This window comes from Neoarius graeffei, chromosome 13, assembly GCF_027579695.1.
Source record: "Neoarius graeffei isolate fNeoGra1 chromosome 13, fNeoGra1.pri, whole genome shotgun sequence".
Taxonomy (NCBI): domain Eukaryota; kingdom Metazoa; phylum Chordata; class Actinopteri; order Siluriformes; family Ariidae; genus Neoarius; species Neoarius graeffei.
The window spans coordinates 50,807,410-50,827,382 of NC_083581.1; the positions used below are offsets into that span (position 1 = coordinate 50,807,410).

Below are 19,973 nucleotides of genomic sequence, written 5' to 3' on the forward strand. Positions count from 1 at the left end.
AGTGTTAACAAAGTTAGTGATAAAAACCTATAACTTTTAGAGTAAAGAAAAAAAAAAAGACTAAAATTTTCCCCTTTTAAATTTCTAGTTTCCATGCCAAAGAGGAGTCAAGCTACTTTATGCGTGTGTACACCGAACCTTTGCTGGTTAATTTGCCCACACCTGATTTCAGCATGCCCTATAATGTTATCTGCCTCACCTGCACAGTTGTGGCTGTGGCCTACGGCTCTTTCTACAACCTACTGACCCGCACTTTCCAGGTGGAGGAGCCGAGCCCACCGCTAGCTAAACGGCTAGCCAACGTAATCCGCCGCATGCGGGGAGTGCCACCGCTGTGAAGGACATGAAATTAACTTTGTAGTTTATTGAGCAGCTTAATCTGTGGACAGCTTGATTTGGGGGAACCCTCAAGTGTGTTTTTTTTTTTTTTTTTTTTTTATGTAAACATGGCTGAGAGGAGAAATAGTCCATGGAGAATGCTGCAATGTAAAGCTTTACCAAGAACCAATTGTTATGGGTCTGTGGTTTTTGTATCTGTTAACACTGGAGAAAATGAACTATTTAATTTTAAGGCAAAAGGGATTCATTTACATCTGGGTATTTTAAAATTGTACCATTTTGTGTATTGGCAGTTGCTTATTCCATTCATCTAGAAGATAAACTTGCAACAGAGTGGAATGTGAAACCTGTTGGATTACTGTACTTTGGGAATAAGAAAGCCATTGTTCATTCTATTCTGGAAATCCAGTGAAGATGGAAAACAGAATGGCGAGTGAAATCAAGCAAAAAAAAAAAAATCCTTAAGTGTATTGTACCAATGTTGTTACTGTGAATTTGCTTACCCTTGGAACTATAAGCCTTGCTTATTTCTTAGAAAAAGGGCCTTTAATTGGGAGATTGTTTTAACTGGCCTGTGATGAGCACACAGTTGTATGTGTAAACCAGACAGGAATCTAAAATGTACTAAATTGACCCTTCTGTGATTTTATAGAGCACAGGAATGTATGACATTTTTAAATTGACGTACTCCGTCAGCAATAGAACTATATTTACTAAAGTGGTTAGAGAATGACATGTTCACCTAGGACTATTGTTTTTGGCAGTCACTGCTCTGACGCATACTTGGACCCAGACAGCATAAATTTAAATTGATCAGTTGGTAGAATGTAATAAAATGTACTAGTAATCACAGGAAACATCTGGTAAATGTAAATTGTACATACTTTAGATTGTCAGGACCCTGCACTAACATTTATAAACATCTGTAAGTGACTTAAGGTGACATACCTACTGAATGGTGATGTAACTGTTCATACGGTAAGTAAGAACCTTAATTTAAGAAGTTTTCCCTGTCTGCCTTATGCAAATGAGGTTGTACAGAAAAGTTAACACTTAGCTCTAACCTGTGGTTAATAGACTCAATGACAGTTGGCTTGTGTGTCTCAGTTTGATTAATCCCTAGACAGTTTGCATTCCTCTGAACTTGGAGACGAATGATCCATTTCCTTTTCTACCTAGCAGAGTCTATCATCAAGATAACAAATACCTAAAATTCCTTATTTTTCTTTTCTGAGAAACCTTTCACATGCTGCTATATTTTCTCTGTCTGGCCCTCTAGAGGTGCTGCCAAGCTCTAGGAGACGTTGGACACAAAAAGCCTTTTCTTTGCTCACTGTTCCCACATATTTAGGTTGCAAGTCAAGCCCAAGACGTCTTTTACATTCCTAAACACTGATGTTAGTATGAAGACAGCTAGTAACATCGGTCATAGCAAGATGGAGTAGTCATATGAAGAGAGAGAAATTTTCACATTTGTTCAGGCTTTGGAACTTGACTTTAAAACTACCAATAATTCTACATGCCATGATTGGGGTTTATTCCTGTGTTTTAATAAATAAAATCCACTGAAGTGTACCAAAATATACAATGAGTTTTAATGTCATTACAGACAGAAAAAAATGGATTAAAATATTCCACTGAATTCATGATACATATGTCAGAATAAAACTAATCTAAATGTAGTTAATGATGACCAACCTGTTAAGTTTCCAAAAAGTTCAGAATGGATATTTTTCTTCCACTCCTTCATTAACTGAGATATGAGCAATAATGTACGAATCTACTCCCATGGTCATTAACCCACTTCCTGGAGCTACCTTTCTGCAAAACTTAGGCAGTGATAGATTTTGATCCATCTGTCCTGAAAGAAGTTGAAGTGACCAAGTATGATCTAGGAACATAGACCTCTGCTGCCTAGAAGATTCTGCTACACAGATCTGGGACCAACAGTCACTCACGCAGACACAGCTGTTCAGAGATGTTTCTCAGTTTATTGAGAGACAAACAAGAGTGAGTGTATATATATCTCCACATTCAAGAGTGTGTTGTAGCTAAATGATTGAAAGATGGGTTTTAGGAAGGAAAGTTAGCTATGTATGACAGGGTCATGTCAATGGGTGATGAAGCGTTACATCACTGGTCAGGATAACCTGATGGAAACAGAGAGCAGATGTGTGAGTGAAGAAGTTTCAAGGATTTAACTAGAGCTAGCAAAAAGAAGTAGCAATCAAACCAGCCCGTACCAGTTGCAAACATATCTTTCTCAGGTCAGTTTAAAACCATTCAAGGCTTTTTCAGAGGGACTTAAATGACTAATATTGACTGACTGCAGATGCACTTAGAATAGAAAGGCAGATGTCCCAGAAAAGATTTATTTTTTGGTCTAAATGTCTGTCCATATACCAGATCTAATTAGCAGGGTTCACTGCAGGCATGGCCACATGTGGTCCTGCAGCACTTCTGCTGTCCGGGACAGTCGCCATCATGGTAGCAATACTCCGCACACATGGGGGTCCCCTTAGGCAGGGGGCATCGACCACGCTTCACTGTAAGAGACAGACCAAAGAAACTTGTCCAGTCATCCGCCACATGTCGAAGTATGCAGAGGTTCAGTGCAATCTAGTAGCTTGTAGATGAATATAGAAATTCATGTGTCAATGTGCATTAATTTATTCTTTCACTGATGGAAGATGTTTTATTTTATTCACTGAATATCCCTGTTCTACTTGGTTCACCTGTAGAAGGAGTCATGCACTCATGGCCACAGCCATTATGGCAGCATTTCTCTTCATTGGGACAGTCGGTGTCTTTAGTGCAGTATTCAACACACAGTCCTATCCCCCACTTCCGTTGAGGACAGATTCCTGGTTTAACTACAGGACAAGACAACAGGCTCAAAGCATCCAAATAATCACTCATGATGCTATTCTACTGTGCATTACACACATTTATATAATCTTCAGAAGCTTACTGGTTTGGTTGTGCACTAAGACACACATTTTTGAAGTGGTGGAAGCAGTCTACAGAAATCCTAAACGACTAAAATATGCCTTTGTCCCTGAGGACAAAGCCCTTATATGGTGATACACTGTTTGTACCTTCAGTATGGTGTTTGACCTAGAAAGGTGTCTCCAGATCTTCATATCTCCAACATATTTTGTAATTATAGTCTAGTTATATGCCTTGATTCTTTTAAAAAAAAGGTATAGTAGGCTACACCCACGTTTTAGGTGAAATATGTATATTAAGAATACCACCCAGGTGATGAGCAAAAGTATTCCCCCCCCTTGCAGTCCAACAGATATACTGTCTGTATAACCTAGTAGTTTATATTAAAATTGTTTCAAATGCATAAACAGTGCAAGATCTAGTGAGGTGAAATAAATACATATACACTTCACTAAAGAAGTTCAACAAACTAATTAACTCCAGATTGCTGCATATCCTTCACCAGGAAACTGAAGTAGCTAAAATTGCTTAAAACATTTTAATGAAGTGAAGACAGACTGATCTGAGGAGCTCTCACCTGTGCAGTTAAGTGCTGTGTATCCTTCAGTCAGGGTTAAAAGCACAACAGTAAACAGACAGAGGAGTTCCAGCTTCATCTTCCCTGCAGTCTCTTACAGGACTGAAGTTGAGAGAGAAAGACAGGCTGGATAAGGGGAATAGACTGAGGGTGGAAATGAGTTGCCTGCATGGTCCTTCTGCCTGCCTGCTCTAGATTCCTCCAAAAGAAGAAAAGGGGAAGGGAAAAAAAACCCTGCATGTAGGAGTTACTCATAAACACATAGGTCGCTAGCTAATTTTGAGGAATTATGCATGTTGTAGTCTTGAATAACCTCTAAAACTTTAAAAATAATTCTGCTTTCTTCTAAAATATTACAATATATTTTAAACAAAAGTGGGATGGATATTTAAATTATTCAGTAACCAGGTTGGGGCGGCACGGTGGTGTAGTGGTTAGCGCTGTCGCCTCACAGCAAGAAGGTCCGGGTTCGAGCCCTGTGGCCGGCGAGGGCCTTTCTGTGCGGAGTTTGCATGTTCTCCCCGTGTCCGCGTGGGTTTCCTCCGGGTGCTCCGGTTTCCCCCACAGTCCAAAGACATGCAGGTTAGGTTAACTGGTGACTCTAAATTGACCGTAGGTGTGAATGTGAGTGTGAATGGTTGTCTGTGTCTATGTGTCAGCCCTGTGATGACCTGGTGACTTGTCCAGGGTGTACCCCGCCTTTCGCCCGTAGTCAGCTGGGATGGGCTCCAGCTTGCCTGTGACCCTGTAGAACAGGATAAAGCGGCTAGAGATAATGAGAGATGAGATGAGTAACCAGGTTGTCCCTACCACTACTGATTTTTTTTTTTAAATTAAAATTCTTCCCTCTTGCCTGGGCACAATTACTACATTTACATGCACAAAATATTCCAGTTTTTGCTCTTATTCCACACATGATATTCCTTCTAAGCTCTTTACATGGCGGGAAAAAAAAAAGATTACACTAATATTATTCCCATTTACATGCAACTCTAATGTAAATCACCCCCATGTTGGTTTGTGTATAAATGCACAGAGCTGACTGAAAACAAAGAAGAGGCTGTGAATTGAAAACTGCCAGAAAAACCCATTATCTGGAGCCGCTTATCCTGTTCTACAGGGTTGCAGACAAGCTGGAGCTTATCCCAGCTGACTATGGGCGAGAGGCGGGGTACACCCTGGACAAGTCGCCAGGTTATTGCAGGGCTGACACATAGACAAACAACCATTCACACTGACGGTCAATTTAGAACCACCAATTAGCCTAACCTGCATGTCTTTGGACTGTGGAGGAAACTGGAGCACCCTGAGGAAACCCACACGGACACGGGGAGACAGAAACTCCACACAGAAAGGGCCTCGTCGGCCACTGGGCTCAAACCCAGGACCTTCTTGCTGTGAGGTGACAGTGCTAACCACTACACTGCCGTGCTGCCCTGCCAGAAAAACCCAATATTCTGAATGTGCTCTATATATTGTATGTTCAAAGAATGCTCCTAAAACCTGAATAATATCAACATATCCCCCGTCTTAATCAGAAAATGCTAAACGTCTGAACCACAAGCAACCCAAGGCTGAATAAAACACAGCATTCCTGTTTTGCAATAACGTTAACTTGTAGTTTCAATTACAGCCTTCACTGCATGAAAATTGTACATAGTTGGGATAAAATGTTGTTAGGTGTTAGTGTCCAAAACTTGTCTCACATTTAGCAAAACTGAACTGCTTCATCATACTAAAACAAATATGATGAGAAACTTTATATGCAAGTCTTCAAGCTGCATGCAGAACAGTAGCTCCTTCAACACCTATCCCTAAACTGACGTAACTTTAGGTAGGTGTGCTGAAAAAAGGTAAAATTTGCATAAAAAACTTTGAAGCAAAACTGACCCATCCCCCGCCCCAACATTCCAGACACATCCTGTCTGTCCTGTCCCCTATTGATCTCTCTAAATGCTGTACTGTTTAACTTGTTCCATGGTGAAATGCTGCTTTAACAATCCAGTCAACTCAAAATGAAAAGTGCATGCTTTATATCAATGCCTGTATTTACTTAGAGGCAGATGTTAAGGATGGTGTTTACAAACAAAGAGGTATTACACACGTAGATGAAGTGTATTTTATTAAGATGAAAACACTACAGGAATTCATTCACATGCCTTATGTAAACTAAAAGTGGTTGAAAAAGGAGTGCATGCCTTTCACAATGTTTCATTCCCTTTCTACTTAAACAGCTACAGGGATTTAATAAAAATAAATCTAAATGCTCTTTGTGGTGGGGATAGTGTAGTGCATATGTGCCAGTTAAAAAATTTCTTAAAGTACATAAAATAATCGCAGAAAAATACTACAGCCAGCAGTCCTTTAACCATATTAAGTAAATCATAGGTTTGGGAAATGTTGCAAGGTTTCACTAGAGGAATGCAACTGCCAAGGAGTCTCAGGCAGGATTATACAATAACTATCGTAAATTGAATTATACTACAATAAATTCATTTTTATCTAAATAATAAATATAAACATAAAAAATATTGGAACATTAAACAATAAAATGTGTAGGAAAAACCACTAATCTCTAATGTTTCACTTCTGTAAAGAAGTACCTTAACTAGAGCTGAAATTACTGGGTCAAAAAGTGGGTAAATTAGTGGGCAAAACTGTAAAAAGACTTCATTAAACTATCAAAAGTTCTCCATGAACTTCTTTCCCTTAATGTGTTTGATCAATGTGCATTCATGAAACTTGTAACATGATCCATTTTATACTGCACCCAATAATATTTGGATACAATTTCAAAAATACATACTTTATAAAAAATAGATTTCTACTAAAGCTGTGCTTGAACCACTTCAACTTCAATGCATAAACTCACATATATGTGTAGTGATTATTTACATATTATTTAGACATACCAGTGTGCAAAATATGATGAAATAATAAAAATAGTGGTATGTGTCAATTTCTTATTACCATATGATTATCTTCTGCAACTTAAATCAATCCCTTAGTTTGCACCATGACTGTCATTATCATCAGTGTTAAATGCCCTATGTCAGTTTGACCTGAACTATCCCTCACTTTCTAAGAGGTTCTCTTTAACTACAAACTCCTTCAAATCAGGCTGATTCTCAACATCAACACCGAGCTCAAGGATCTCATGCAGCAGTGCCTCCCAACGCCGCTTATCCTTGGAAATCTTCCAGCAGAGCCGAACATTGGCTTGCAGAAGTGGAACTAGCAGCGGGTGGAGTTGCTTTTGCTGTATCTTTTGCATGTCTGTTGAGGGCACAAGTTTGTTGAGGGCATACTCGCAGTGCTCTTGTGCCTCGCTCAACCTCTCCAGCTCCTGGTAGCAGCTGGCTACTGCAGAGAGTGTGAAGAGCCTGTGAATTTTGTGAGGTGAATCCAGTTTCTCCTGGAGGTGCAGTGCATTAACCAGAATACCCAACGCTTCCTCGTAGCGACCAGAACGCACCAGCGTCTGCCCACTGCGCAGTTCACCCAGGTAAAAGAACTCCAGGAAGGTAGGTGAAGCTCGCACTTCAGTCAGTGAGTGCAGATGTGAAAGGTACTGCTCGAATGCACGGCTCCGCTTGCCAATGGTCTCGGCTGCAAAATTCCGGCGCAGCTTCTTACGTGGAAAGTGGACTCCTTCCATGGCTTCTCTGTGTTGCCTGCGCAGAAGATGGTGCAGCCTCTCGAAATCGGTGTAGCGACGTGCAATGACTGCAGGGGTTTTGTCAAAATTGCCAGAGTGGATGACATGAATTGTGTAAAGCTGTTTGAAAGACATGATTCATATGCATTAAATTTCACACATGCAACAACTACAAGTAACACCCACTGATTTAAAAAAAAAAAAAAGTGTCATCGCCTTCCTGTTTGACTACTATTCATCATCTCAGCAAGCTCCTACTCTGCCCTGACTGGTTTGTTTCAGATTATTTTATAAATGACAACATGTTTAAACATGTTCCTTGGTTTACTGTACATGTGCAAACTGTATTTCTAATACTACGTTTCCAGTCACTTTGCTATTAACCTCCCCGTTCAGATCTACATTTTCACTCTTCCTATGGCTTTGCCTACATTAACCCTGACTGTCATAACCCTGACCCCTGCCAAGGATTAGGACCATGGTTCTTAGAATAGCCTTAATAAACAGACTCTGCAATTACATCCTATTATATCACGTGTTACAGATAAATGATGTTACTGCTTACCACATATTTCGAGTTTGCCTCTTGCACTACGCTGGCATCAGTCACTTCAAAAAGGAGCTTTTCTAACACACAGCGAGTGCGCAGAGTTCTCCAGCTCTCCTGTAGCTGTCGGGTGAGCATGCTGGAGCCCTTCAGAGTCTGCCCAGTCGGGCTTATATCTGAAAAGCCCAACAGAAATTAAAATGGAAATGGGAAACAAAGAGAACTGACTGTTCCCACAACTCTTTTTTTTGTAAAACGAGAAGTGAAAGTACCCGTTGATATTTCTGTCCATCTATTTACATGTTTACCATTTCTTCTGTATGCTGACTGACCAGCAGAATTCCTTACTTCACATTACAGCTCAGAAACAACTTCTTGGAAAGTACACAGAAGTAAGCATATGTGGTAACTTTAATTTTCCAGACAACTTAACAACCCGCGGATTCACTTCAAACCACAACTTAGATATTTTTTCCCCTTTGAACCATGTAACCAATTCACGTCTTATTGAACCCAGACATCATCGTAGAACATAGCAGTACTCATAGTAACTTCTGTAAGAAGTACATGTAGTCGTCAACTTACAACCTATGCGACTTACGACCGATCGACTTTATGACCGTCTGGTTATGACTGGCAAGTGTTTCCCAGCTGAGCTAGCTGAGCGTACGACAGTTTCCGCCCCAGCTCCCGGCAGCGTCTCTCGCCGCGGACAACAGTTTCTGCCCCAGCTCCAGGCATATGCGCAGTCTCTCTCGCACTCCCTCGCGCACTCTGTCATACAGTTTCTGCCCCAGCTCCTGGTTTATGAAACGAGCAAATGCTCCCGCCAGCCCGAGCGCTGCAACAGCTGATGATGACGTAGACGACCCACAGCCAAGCACCAGTGACGCCAGCGGTCACTAAATTTTGTATTTTGCCATGTTTTACATTTGTATTTTGGTATGTTTCAAACTAAAATGTTTTCTATTTTTCACACCTGTAATTCGTATTTTTTGTTTTGCACATATTAAACTAATTGTACTGTACACAGTGTAGTATGCAGTGTTTGACTTAAACCAAATAATGAGCCAAGGTAATGAAATAAGAAAATGTTGATAAAATAAGACTTTAAGATTTATTTAAAATTTAAATTTTTTTAATTTTAACTTTAACTTTATTTAAAATTTTTATTTTTATATCTTTCTTCTTTATTGTTCAGAATAAAGTAATCAATCAATCAAAGATGATTACAATATCATTACACATCACAATATACTTACGTTCGTTTAACATAGGCCGACTTACGACCAGATTGGTTTACGACCGGTCAGTCGTAACCAAACGCAGTCGTAAGTCGATGACTACCTGTACTCATTCGCTGCTCAGAAAATCCGTAAGAACTACTCACTCTACTTAAGTTAGAAATTACGTTTTGTTTCGAATGTAATAATCTATGCCAATGTAAGTAGAAAGTGCACGACCAAGTACTTAAGAACTACCTGTGCTGCTGCAGGTGTTCTCTATGGACTCTGCAAAGCAGTCCGAATCACTGTCTGGGCCAGATGTTTCTCCTGCATCTTCTGAATCCAGGACACCATCGCCGTCAAAGCAGAGTGTCCCACTGAGCCTGGACGAGATATTGTCTGTATCATCCTCAAGTTCAGAGCTTTCTGGAAAGTCATCGGTGTCGTCCGTGTCCACATGGAGCTCTCCTTCTTTGAATAGCGAACGGCGAAGTCTGTCCAGCAGCTTCGAGGCCATCAGGACAGTACTGGAAAATATGTCAGTGTGAATTTGAGAGCCAGTGCAAATCTGAAAAACCCCAAACTTCTCAAATGTCATATCTCGACTGCAAAGACAATAATAATAAATAATAATAAAGTGGATGCTCTCAGACAGCCTGCATGGACTGCAATGGAAAGAGTGAAAGCTCTGTCCTTTGCTCATATTCCAGTGATGTGTGAAACCAGAGAACAAACCCTGAAAGAAAACGAGCTGCATTTATGTTTAATTCATAAAGGGCTGTAAGAACATGAGACTAGAGGAACAACTTAACCAGGCAAAGGCAGCCCTAGTTTAGGGTTTTGAATGCAGTATTAACATGAATAACTCCAACTCTGTGGAAAACTGGACATCTTGAGCCACAGTCCACCTGTTGAATGTTGTCCAAAGTTGAAATCTGGTTACTAGGGACAAAAATGGCCTTCTTTCTAAACCGTAATAAATAACCATGATTCATGTATAACTTTTAATTTAAAAAAACCTAGAAAACAGCCTGTCGCTTGAAAACAAGCGCGTTAAGCCAACACACCAACCAACACACCCAGCTCCGGCTAGCCAAGCAACAGATTAACAGCAGAGATAAACACTTATTTATACCAACTGTTTCATCACAAAATGCAAATTAAGCTTTAAGACTGTGAACAACAAATTGAACTTGGATAATTTATCTGTAAACGAGCTTTTCCATAAACACAGCTTTACACTCGTCGGCTAACATAAGTAGCTAGCACAAGCTAATTCAGCTGACAGGACTTTAACTTAACGTCCGATACGGACTGCATCAGATTACAGCTAAAGTTGAAAAGGAAATATAAATTTACCAGAAGCGCAGGTTATAAAAACACACAGCTTATAATCATTCATGTCGGGAATTACACAGAAGTCAAACATGAAGAAGGTTCATGTCGGCGAAGTGCTGGATTTGAGGAGTTCAGTTCTTCCACTTCAGTAAACAGACACGTCCAGAAGCAGCGAGCGTTATTCCTGCGTGTATTTACAAACTTAATTATATTAAAGAATTACAAACACAACATACAGCGCTTACTATTATTACACAAGCGCCTCTTCCATTCCCGTGCCCTCCAGCAGGATAATAAACATGTTCAAATACCGCTGTGTGTGTGTGTGTGTGTGTACACACTGAGCAGAGGTCACTACAGGAGTGGAGCTGCTCAAGAGTTCAGCTAAAGTATGGACAGACCCTTATCCACCACTTTGCTTTCTGTATTGCTATATACGAGGGTAAGTCAAAAAAGTTCAAGACAAATGAAAACAGCTATTTCTCTACATGTCCTCCATTTAAGTCTAAACACTTCTGCAAGCGATGATTCCGGGGGAGAATTCCGTATTCGTTTTTAATTCCTTTTGAAATTATAACATCTGTTTTAGAACTTTTTGACTTACCCTCGTGCATTCTATTTAAAACACTGCAAACATTAAATATGATTATTTAAAGTTAAATTACTTCTAGAAACTTACACGATAGATAGATAGATAGATAGATAGATAGATAGATAGATAGATAGATAGATGATCCTGAAGGAAATCCAGTGGCTTGGTACTACATGCAGGATTAAAATTAAGTTGTATAAAGCAACTGTACTATACATAAACATGGTTTACACATTGAAAACATAAAATGTGATTATTTAAAGTTAAATTACTTCTAGAAACTTACACGATAGATAGATAGATAGATAGATAGATAGATAGATAGATAGATAGATAGATAGATAGATAGATTATTGATCCTGAAGGAAATCCAGTGGCTTGGTACTACAGGCTTAAAATTAAGTTGTATAAAGCAACTGTACTATACATAAACATGGTTTACACATTGAAAACATAAAATGTGATTATTTAAAGTTAAATTACTTCTAGAAACTTACACATTACATAGATAGATAGATAGATAGATAGATAGATAGATAGATAGATAGATAGATAGTTTATTGATCCTGAAGGAAATCCAGTGGCTTGGTACTACATGCAGGCTTAAAATTAAGTTGTATAAAGCAACTGTACTATACATAAACATAGTTTACACATTAAAAACATAAAATGTGATTATTTAAAGTTAAATTACTTCTAGAAACTTACACGATAGATAGATAGATAGATAGATAGATAGATAGATAGATAGATAGATAGATAGATAGTTTATTGATCCTGAAGGAAATCCAGTGGCTTGGTACTACATGCAGGCTTAAAATTAAGTTGTATAAAGCAACTGTACTATACATAAACATAGTTTACACATTAAAAACATAAAATGTGATTATTTAAAGTTAAATTACTTCTAGAAACTTACACGATAGATAGATAGATAGATAGATAGATAGATAGATAGATAGATAGATAGATAGATAGATAGATAGATAGTTTATTGATCCTGAAGGAAATCCAGTGGCTTGGTACTACATGCAGGCTTAAAATTAAGTTGTATAAAGCAACTGTACTATACATAAACATAGTTTACACATTAAAAACATAAAATGTGATTATTTGAAGTTAAATTACTTCTAGAAACTTACACATTACATAGACAGATAGATAGATAGATAGATAGATAGATAGATAGATAGATAGATAGATAGATAGATAGGAAGGAAGGACGAAAGCTAACATATTTTCTATTAAATATAATTTAGATGTAACAGGTGGAAGTGTGTTTTCTTTACATCCACACACAGCACTACACACTTTAGAACATTTTTTTTCCGTCGCTATGGAGTGAACTGCTGCCCTGATTTGCGTAGGGAAATACAGAAAGCTCAGTTGAAATGAAAAACAGATTGCTGGAGAGGATTTCAGAATAAGAGCTTGACTACATTCGAAACAGCAGCACTGAACCACTGGTGTGTGTGTGAGAGAGAGAATTCGTTCCCGGTGTTCTGTCTCCCCCTTGTGGACAATCTTCAATAACGCATGAGTTCACATTTCAGAATATACTGTATAGAAAATACTTTAACTCCGTTAGTAATAAATACACAGGTGATAATAGAAAATCGCGCCCGCTGATTGGTCGAGAGATAAGGACTATTTCTCGATAATCACCTCGTGTGACTCGGCAAAATGGCGGCCAATTGATTTGTCACCTTAAGTGAGGAAGAATGTTCCTAAAAGCACGAAAGAAGCTAGGAAGTTTGATCTAAAACTAAAGGTAAGGCAGAATTGTGATTTATTTTATCTATTTCAGAACAAAGTATTTTATGTGAGTCTGCGCCCTGCCTTTATTACATTTGCATTTCAAATATTTTTTTAAATACTATTTATATATATTTTTTTTAAATAAATCACCTGTGTAATACTAAATTATCCGCCTCAGTGAATATCCATCCATTTTGGCATATCACTACAGTAACGTGGCCGCTTCAGCCATCTAAGTCTCTGGGGACCATTATAGTAGTGGTTTCCCGTTGCCTTCTACTGGATCATTATAGAAGTTTTCTCCTGTCAACTATTCACAATTTAGAGCCACCAATTAGCCTAACCTGCATATCTTTGGACTGTGGAGGGAAACCAGAGCAAACACAGGGAGAACATGCAAACTACTACACAGAAAGGCCCCTGCCGGCCGCTGGGCTCGAAACCAGAACCTTCTTGCTGTGAGGTGACAGTGCTAACCACTACACCACTGTGGTGTAGACAAGGTCTCACCTTTGGTGAATTGTTAATTATTTGGATAAAGGCGTGCTCTCGATGAAGCTCCCCAGGAAAGGGTGTGCACCACTGATGGTCACAGAAATCCTCAAAAGACATCTCAAGGCCATTTTTGAAAACTTACCAGAACCCTGTTATCATCTCATGTCATCTCATTATCTCTAGCTGAACCAAGAAAAAGAACCAAAGCATTTTTTCAATTAAAAAAAAAAAATGTGCAAACTTCACAAAAGCATCTCAGGGAATAATATAAAATAATTGAAAAGTGTATGGAATATACCATTTAAAGTCTCATCTCATTATCTCTAGCTGCTTTATCCTGTTCTACAGGGTCGCAGGCAAGCTGGAGCCTATCCCAGCTGACTACGGGCGAAAGGCGGGGTACACCCTGAACAAGTCGCCAGGTCATCACAGGGCCGACACATAGACACAGACAACCATTCACACTCACATTCACACCTACGGTCAACTTAGAGTCACCAGTTAACCTAACCTGCATGTCTTTGGACTGTGGGGGAAACCGGAGCACCCAGAGGAAACCCACGCGGACATGGGGAGAACATGCAAACTCCGCACAGAAAGGCCCTCGCCGGCCACGGGGCTCAAACCCGGACCTTCTTGCTGTGAGGCGACAGCGATAACCACTACACCACTGTGCCACCCCATTTAAAGTCATCACAAAATAAAGATATGTTTGAGTGTAGCTTTTTGGACCTGCTTTTCATTCTTCTTGGCTGTAGATTCTCTTAAATGTGATGATTTGTTGAGAAGAGGCAGCAAGATGTTCTGAATTCTGGCTGGACAGCAGAGCCACTGTTTTGCTTCCAATCCACTGAGGATCAAGTGTGTGCACAAAGACAAAAGGTCCCAAGGGTCAACAAGGTTCTCTTCCACCCTACTAACAATTACATCTTGCAAATGTCAGCATGTGCAGAAAGTCAAAGAAAAACCAAGAAGGTTGCATGACCTAATGCTCATATTCCCACCACTGAGTCTGGTCATATCTCTCACATGGACTGTCTGTTCAAATCAGTTACTCTATTTTACAACTTGTGCACTTTATTTGGATATTGCAAAATATTTGTGCTATATGGTAACCTTTCTGAAATCTTTCCTTCATGCACTGTACACTGAGACTGTTTTTATGCAGCCACCAACACTCTACGGCATTCACATCCTTCATCTAGGTACTGAACAAAAAGACCTTGGCTGGTATTATAGATTTTGGCCTCAAGTGCAAAAAAAAAAAAAAAATTCTCATAACCCATGAAATCTAATCCTATACTTAGACCTAAGACTGAAAGCAATGTCTAAAACTTCGTTAGCCTTAAGAATACTCATAAATGGGAAAGTGTTTGAGTGCTTCAGAGGTGTCTCAAACTGTTTAGAGTAATGAAAGGTAGTAGGATTAAGAGTTTAAAAATGTGCAGTTTATCCTTCATCTCATCTCATCTCATCTCATCTCATCTCATTATCTCTAGCCGCTTTATCCTGTTCTACAGGGTCGCAGGCAAGCTGGAGCCTATCCTAGCTGACTATGGGCAAAAGGCGGGGTACACCCTTGACAAGTCGCCAGGTCATCACAGGGCTGACACATAGACACAGACAACCATTCACACTCACATTCACACCTACGGTCAATTTAGAGTCACCAGTTAACCTAACCTGCATGTCTTTGGACTGTGGGGGAAACCGGAGCACCCGGAGGAAACCCACACGGAGAACATGCAAACTCCACACAGAAAGGCCCTCACCAGCCACAGGGCTCGAACCCGGACCTTCTTGCTATGAGGCAACAGTGCTAACCACTACACCACTGTGCCACCCAAAAGGAAAGCTGGGAATGAATAACAGACAAGAAAATGGTCATTTAAGAGAAATTATTTGGAGATGAAGCTTACCCAGATAGCAAAAATCAGTTGAATCAACATTGAAATAGCGTTTGGCAGAAAACATTGAAATAATGTTGAAATGATATTGAAAGTGTCCCCTTGAATTTGGGTTGAATCAACGTTGAATTTTCAACCCTATCAGCATTGAATCAATAGTGATTCAACCATCATCTAAATAGAAAAGATGATGGTTGATCACTATTGATTCAATGCTGATAGGGTTGAAAATTCAACGTTGATTCAACCCAAATTCAAGGGGACACTTTCAATATCATTTCAACATTATTTCAATGTTTTCTGCCAAACACTATTTCAATGTTGATTCAACTGATTTTTGCTATTTGGGAATTGCTCAAGGGCACCTCAGCCCAAGGCCGCCCCACGTCAACCTAACTGCACATCTTTGGACTGTGGAGGAAACAGACACGGGGAGAACGTGCAAACTCCACACAGAAAGGCTCTCGCCAGCTGCTGGGTTCAAACCTGGAACCTTCTTGCTGTGAGGCGACCGTGCTAACCACTGCACCACCGTGAGAAATTGGGTTGATGTTGATGTTTCACCGTACACAGTGATGGAAAGGCCTGTCTGTGGACATGAACCAGATATGATATGAACCAGAAAGGATTATACAGTCTTTACCTGGACAATAAAATATTGCCTAAATACAGTACGAGCAGTTAAACTTACTGTACAATTCAAATAACTGCCTGACTAACAAAATATTTGAATATTTGCTCCGGTTTCCCCCACAGTCCAAAGACATGCAGGTTAGGTTAACTGGTGACTCTAAATTGACCATAGGTGTGAATGTGAGTGTGAATGGTTGTCTGTGTCTATGTGTCAGCCCTGTGATGACCTGGCGACTTGTCCAGGGTGTAGATACCCTGCCTTCCGCCCATAGTCAGCTGGGATAGGCTCCAGCTTGCCTGCAACCCTGTAGAAGGATAAAGTGGCTAGAGATAATGAGATGAGAATACATAACATGTCATAATAAGTCTGTATAGTAATCCTCAGTCACTGTTTTATCCTACTCAGTATGATGGTGAATCTGGAGCCTATGCCAGGAACACTGGGCGTGAGGTGGGATGGGGTTCTTGTCCATCAGAGTATCATGTGTACAAGCACATGTTCACTTAACCACTATTTTTAACCACACTACCACAAAGAGGAGAACTGGCCAGTGTTGTTGAAGCAAATTTCTTCAGTCACAAGCACGGACAGTCTATGGTCGCAAGTCTCGTCGTCAACGGAGCTCGAGCTCTGCTGAAAGTTCTTCTGAGAGACGGTTATTTGGACCATTCCAAGTAGCGTCCAGTATGGTAGAATTTTCTGTTCGTTTTTTCCTTACATGTTGCACACACAAGATTTGCACATAACCATAAATAATAATCTATTCTTCATAGTTCATTGTGCTCCATTAAAATTCTAAATTAAATAAATGAAATTCAATGAAATATAGGAAACCCCCTCCCACAAAATGGTCTCACCCAGAGTGCACCCCAGGCTCCCGTCCAGTGGTGCAGTGTATGATGACAACAAAATCAACATATATTCAACATTGATCAAATGTTTCCTTCAACCATTACATTGATTCGAACACATTTTTTCAACTTTTTATTTTATCACTGGTTGATTAATGGTTGATCTACCATCAGTGTTCAACTATAACTGTAAATCAACCATCTTGACCAAATATCAACATTGAAATAACATCATTTGCTATCTGGGTAAATATGTCATTCATCTTATTATCTCTCTAGCCGCTTTATCCTGTTCTACAGGGTCGCAGGCAAGCTGGAGCCTATCCCAGCTGACTATGGGCAAAAGGCAGGGTACACCCTGGACAAGTCGCCAGGTCATCACAGGGCTGACACGTAGACACAGACAACCATTCACACTCACGGTCAATTTAGAGTCACCAGTTAACCTAGCCTGCATGTCTTTGGACTGTGGGGGAAACTGGAGCACCCGGAGGAAACCCACGTGGAGAACATGCAAACTCCGCACAGGAAGGCCCTTGCCAGCCATGGGGCTTGAACCTGGACCTTCTTGCTGTGAGGCGACAGCACTAACCACTACACCACCGTGCCGCCCAGCTTTTACTTACTTACACACACACACACACACACGGTGCGATTTGCTGGGGGGGATCATCCCCCCCTCTGGTTTTTATCTCTGCTGAAAAAAAATCCTCGGGGACAACCCCGTCAATAAAACAAACAAACCAAAAAAAAAAAAAGTTGACATGACAGGCATGTTGTGACAGTTTTCTATGGTCTACACCCACGTGCAATGAACCGGTGCTACAGGTGCTCTAGCCCCTGCCCCTTTTCTGTTTGCTGTCCAAAGTGCCCTTTTCATAGGGACTGTTTTGTTGTTTGGTTTTTTTTTTTATATTTGTAAAAGATAAGTTAGCTCCAACATCAATATTCTCTACAATTTGACAATAATATATGAAATTATAGATTTATAAAATAATGTTTTTCTATGTAAATGCGGGCATCAATCCGTGACGTCATGCATTCAGTGCGCCTCCGTGCAGAATGCGCCTGCAGGCGGTTGACAGCGGGAGACAGTGCGAGGAACGGCATGGTAAGGTCACACTGAAAGTCTCCTTTCATTTCTTATCTGAACATGCAATATTGTGCAGCTTAGAACACAACAGTAAATGCGTAGGGTTGTTTATCATGTAATGAAGCCGCCTAGGCTATATTTAAACCGTTTGCTCCATCCATTTCATTAACGTGGCAGATTCGGAAACTTTATTTTGAACGACGGCGTTAATAACATATTCTAGCAGCTTCGAAAACTTAAGGCTGAATGACGACGTCCACAACATATTCTATCAAGACTATATGTTATAGTAGCTTAGGTTAGTTGAGTTAAAACATAGGGAAACGTTTTCTAAATAAGTGAAAGCCTGCATTATGCAAAGATGCCAAGGAAAGAGAGGATAAAGAAGCAGAAAGAGAAGGAGCTGCGGGAGGCAGCAAAAGGCAGTGGATCTCTGTCCAGTTGGGTCAGAAAGAAAACTACAGGTCAGACTAATCTTCACTTAGTGAAGATATCCATATTGAATACAGTGTTGTCATAGACATTTTCAAGAACATGGCAAACCGAAGACTGCTGCTTTGAAGAATACTGCAGCATTTAGATGGATCTCACACACACACACACAGAATGTTCAGTTGCAATTGAAATTTAGTTTTGAATAAAGTTAACTTGTGTGAAAAATTTGTTCCAAGTGCCCTTTCTTGAATGTTGAGCCCCTGCCCCTCCAAAGGTCTTTGCACGGCCCTGATGGTCTACATTGCACTCACTTTCAAAATGACCGGAAGTGGCAGCTTTGATGTTCACGAACGTCCCCAGCAAATAGATACATTGTAGATAATAACAATATCTTTGCGTTCTCTGCAGGGATGCAAACAGCGCGCCTTTTGGCGGATGCCGCCTTTTTCACGGCCCGATTTTTTTTTTTTTAAGGGGGGGGCGTTGGAGTGTCTGATTATAATTTCAAAGTAAATTCTGTATTAAAATTACTAAATAAGCAAATCCGTTACAGTCCATAAAACAGGAAGTATAAGGATGAGAAAAAAACAGTTTAAATCGGAAAGCTGCGCACAATGTGAACTGCGCCATCAGAGCAAACTGTTCATTTAGTATTCATGTATTTTAGTGATTTTCGAGTCACTGTCCATTTAATCCGGAGGGAGAGAAACATCACAGCAACGCGACAAGCAATGCGAACTTTGTTGTGTGTTAGTGTTCGTGTATTTAGTCAGAGAGATAGGAAGATGAATTTACTATCTCTGGTTTAGTGTTCGTTTTCATTTAGTGTTATTCAATTAGTGTTTAGTGTTATTGAGCTGTTAGCCTATTGCTACCTTAATTTTGTGACGTTTCATGATAAAAAAAAACCCATCCCCCCCTTCTGGTTTTTTGACAAATCACACCCTGTGTGTGTGTGTGTGTGTGTGTGTGTGTATATATATATATATATATATATATATATATATATATATATATATATAAAACACGTGTGTGTGTGTGTGTGTGTGTGTGTGTGTTATATTTGCATTATCACTTATACATAATGAACTTTAATTCTATTTTTTATTGTTGTAAATTTTATTAATTCTACCTTAGATATCATGGTAATGTGTAAATAATGTAATGTATCTACATTGGTTGTAAATTGAATTAAATTCAAAAAATATACATATCAGGCCTATGGATCAATATCGACAGGATCTGTGGCATTTTGGTGTAAAATAATTCAGAGGAAATGTTGTAAATGAAAAGAATAGCAGGGGAAAGGGGAGGAATGACGGCAGATGTTGAAGAACATCAGATTAAAAGTTAATTTAACAATGACAAAGCAAACTAAGAAACGCAATTTCTGAGAAGAGTTAAATATTATAAAATATCCTACAAAGTAATTTTTTTCCTGAAAGATTTGAGACAACGTTGATAAATAAGTGTAAAACTTTTCCCTCCTCGTTCCTGTCAGATAGTGCTGTTGTTTACACGGAATGGCCAACAGGTGGCAGTAGTGCACTTTAACGCCAATTCAAAGAAGAAAA

The 19,973-nt window shown here is 39.7% G+C and overlaps 3 protein-coding genes across 5 annotated transcripts in view; 1 reads left to right on the forward strand and 2 right to left on the reverse strand.

Moving 5' to 3' along the window:
* Positions 1–1,927, forward strand: part of pigt (phosphatidylinositol glycan anchor biosynthesis, class T) — a 38,964-nt gene extending 37,037 nt beyond the window's left edge. Inside the window, exon 12 of the mRNA XM_060937979.1 lies at positions 89–1,927. Coding sequence (XP_060793962.1) covers positions 89–338 — 250 coding nt within the window. The 3' untranslated portion in view covers positions 339–1,927. The remainder of the gene's footprint in view (positions 1–88) is intronic.
* Positions 1,928–2,310: 383 nt separating this feature from the next.
* On the reverse strand, positions 2,311–4,005 carry wfdc2 (WAP four-disulfide core domain 2). Its single transcript, XM_060937980.1, has 4 exons — positions 3,866–4,005; positions 3,075–3,212; positions 2,743–2,885; positions 2,311–2,489 (listed from the first exon to the last, which is right to left on the reverse strand). Exons 1-3 carry the CDS (start codon positions 3,942–3,944, stop codon positions 2,752–2,754), a joined length of 351 nt encoding a protein of 116 aa, XP_060793963.1. The 5' UTR covers positions 3,945–4,005; the 3' UTR covers positions 2,311–2,489; positions 2,743–2,751.
* Positions 4,006–5,970: 1,965 nt separating this feature from the next.
* On the reverse strand, positions 5,971–10,982 carry snx21 (sorting nexin family member 21). Of its 3 annotated transcripts, none has more exons than XM_060937982.1 (4): positions 10,880–10,982; positions 9,552–9,823; positions 8,089–8,246; positions 5,971–7,643 (listed from the first exon to the last, which is right to left on the reverse strand). In XM_060937982.1, the coding sequence occupies exons 2-4, from the start codon at positions 9,811–9,813 to the stop codon at positions 6,933–6,935; spliced, it is 1,131 nt and encodes a 376-aa protein (XP_060793965.1). In that variant the 5' UTR covers positions 9,814–9,823; positions 10,880–10,982; the 3' UTR covers positions 5,971–6,932. The 3 variants fall into 3 exon arrangements, with proteins under 3 accessions (XP_060793965.1, XP_060793964.1, XP_060793966.1); XM_060937981.1 differs by having other exon boundaries at positions 10,656–10,979; XM_060937983.1 differs by having other exon boundaries at positions 10,871–10,976.
* Between the last annotated feature and the right edge of the window lie 8,991 nt (positions 10,983–19,973).

Excerpts from the sequence above, each read along its gene's own strand:
- wfdc2 (XM_060937980.1), bottom strand. The coding sequence starts at position 3,944 with ATGAAGCTGGAACTCCTCTGTCTGTTTACTGTTGTGCTTTTAACCCTG. Across the intron at positions 3,213-3,865 it reads CACAGCACTTAACTGCACAG|TTAAACCAGGAATCTGTCCT; the intron begins GTGAGAGCTCCT and ends CTTGTCCTGTAG. Across the intron at positions 2,886-3,074 it reads GTGCATGACTCCTTCTACAG|TGAAGCGTGGTCGATGCCCC; the intron begins GTGAACCAAGTA and ends TGTCTCTTACAG.
- snx21 (XM_060937982.1), bottom strand. The coding sequence starts at position 9,813 with ATGGCCTCGAAGCTGCTGGACAGACTTCGCCGTTCGCTATTCAAAGAA. Across the intron at positions 8,247-9,551 it reads GAACACCTGCAGCAGCACAG|ATATAAGCCCGACTGGGCAG; the intron begins GTAGTTCTTAAG and ends TGGGCTTTTCAG. Across the intron at positions 7,644-8,088 it reads AGGCAAACTCGAAATATGTG|CTTTACACAATTCATGTCAT; the intron begins GTAAGCAGTAAC and ends TCTTTCAAACAG.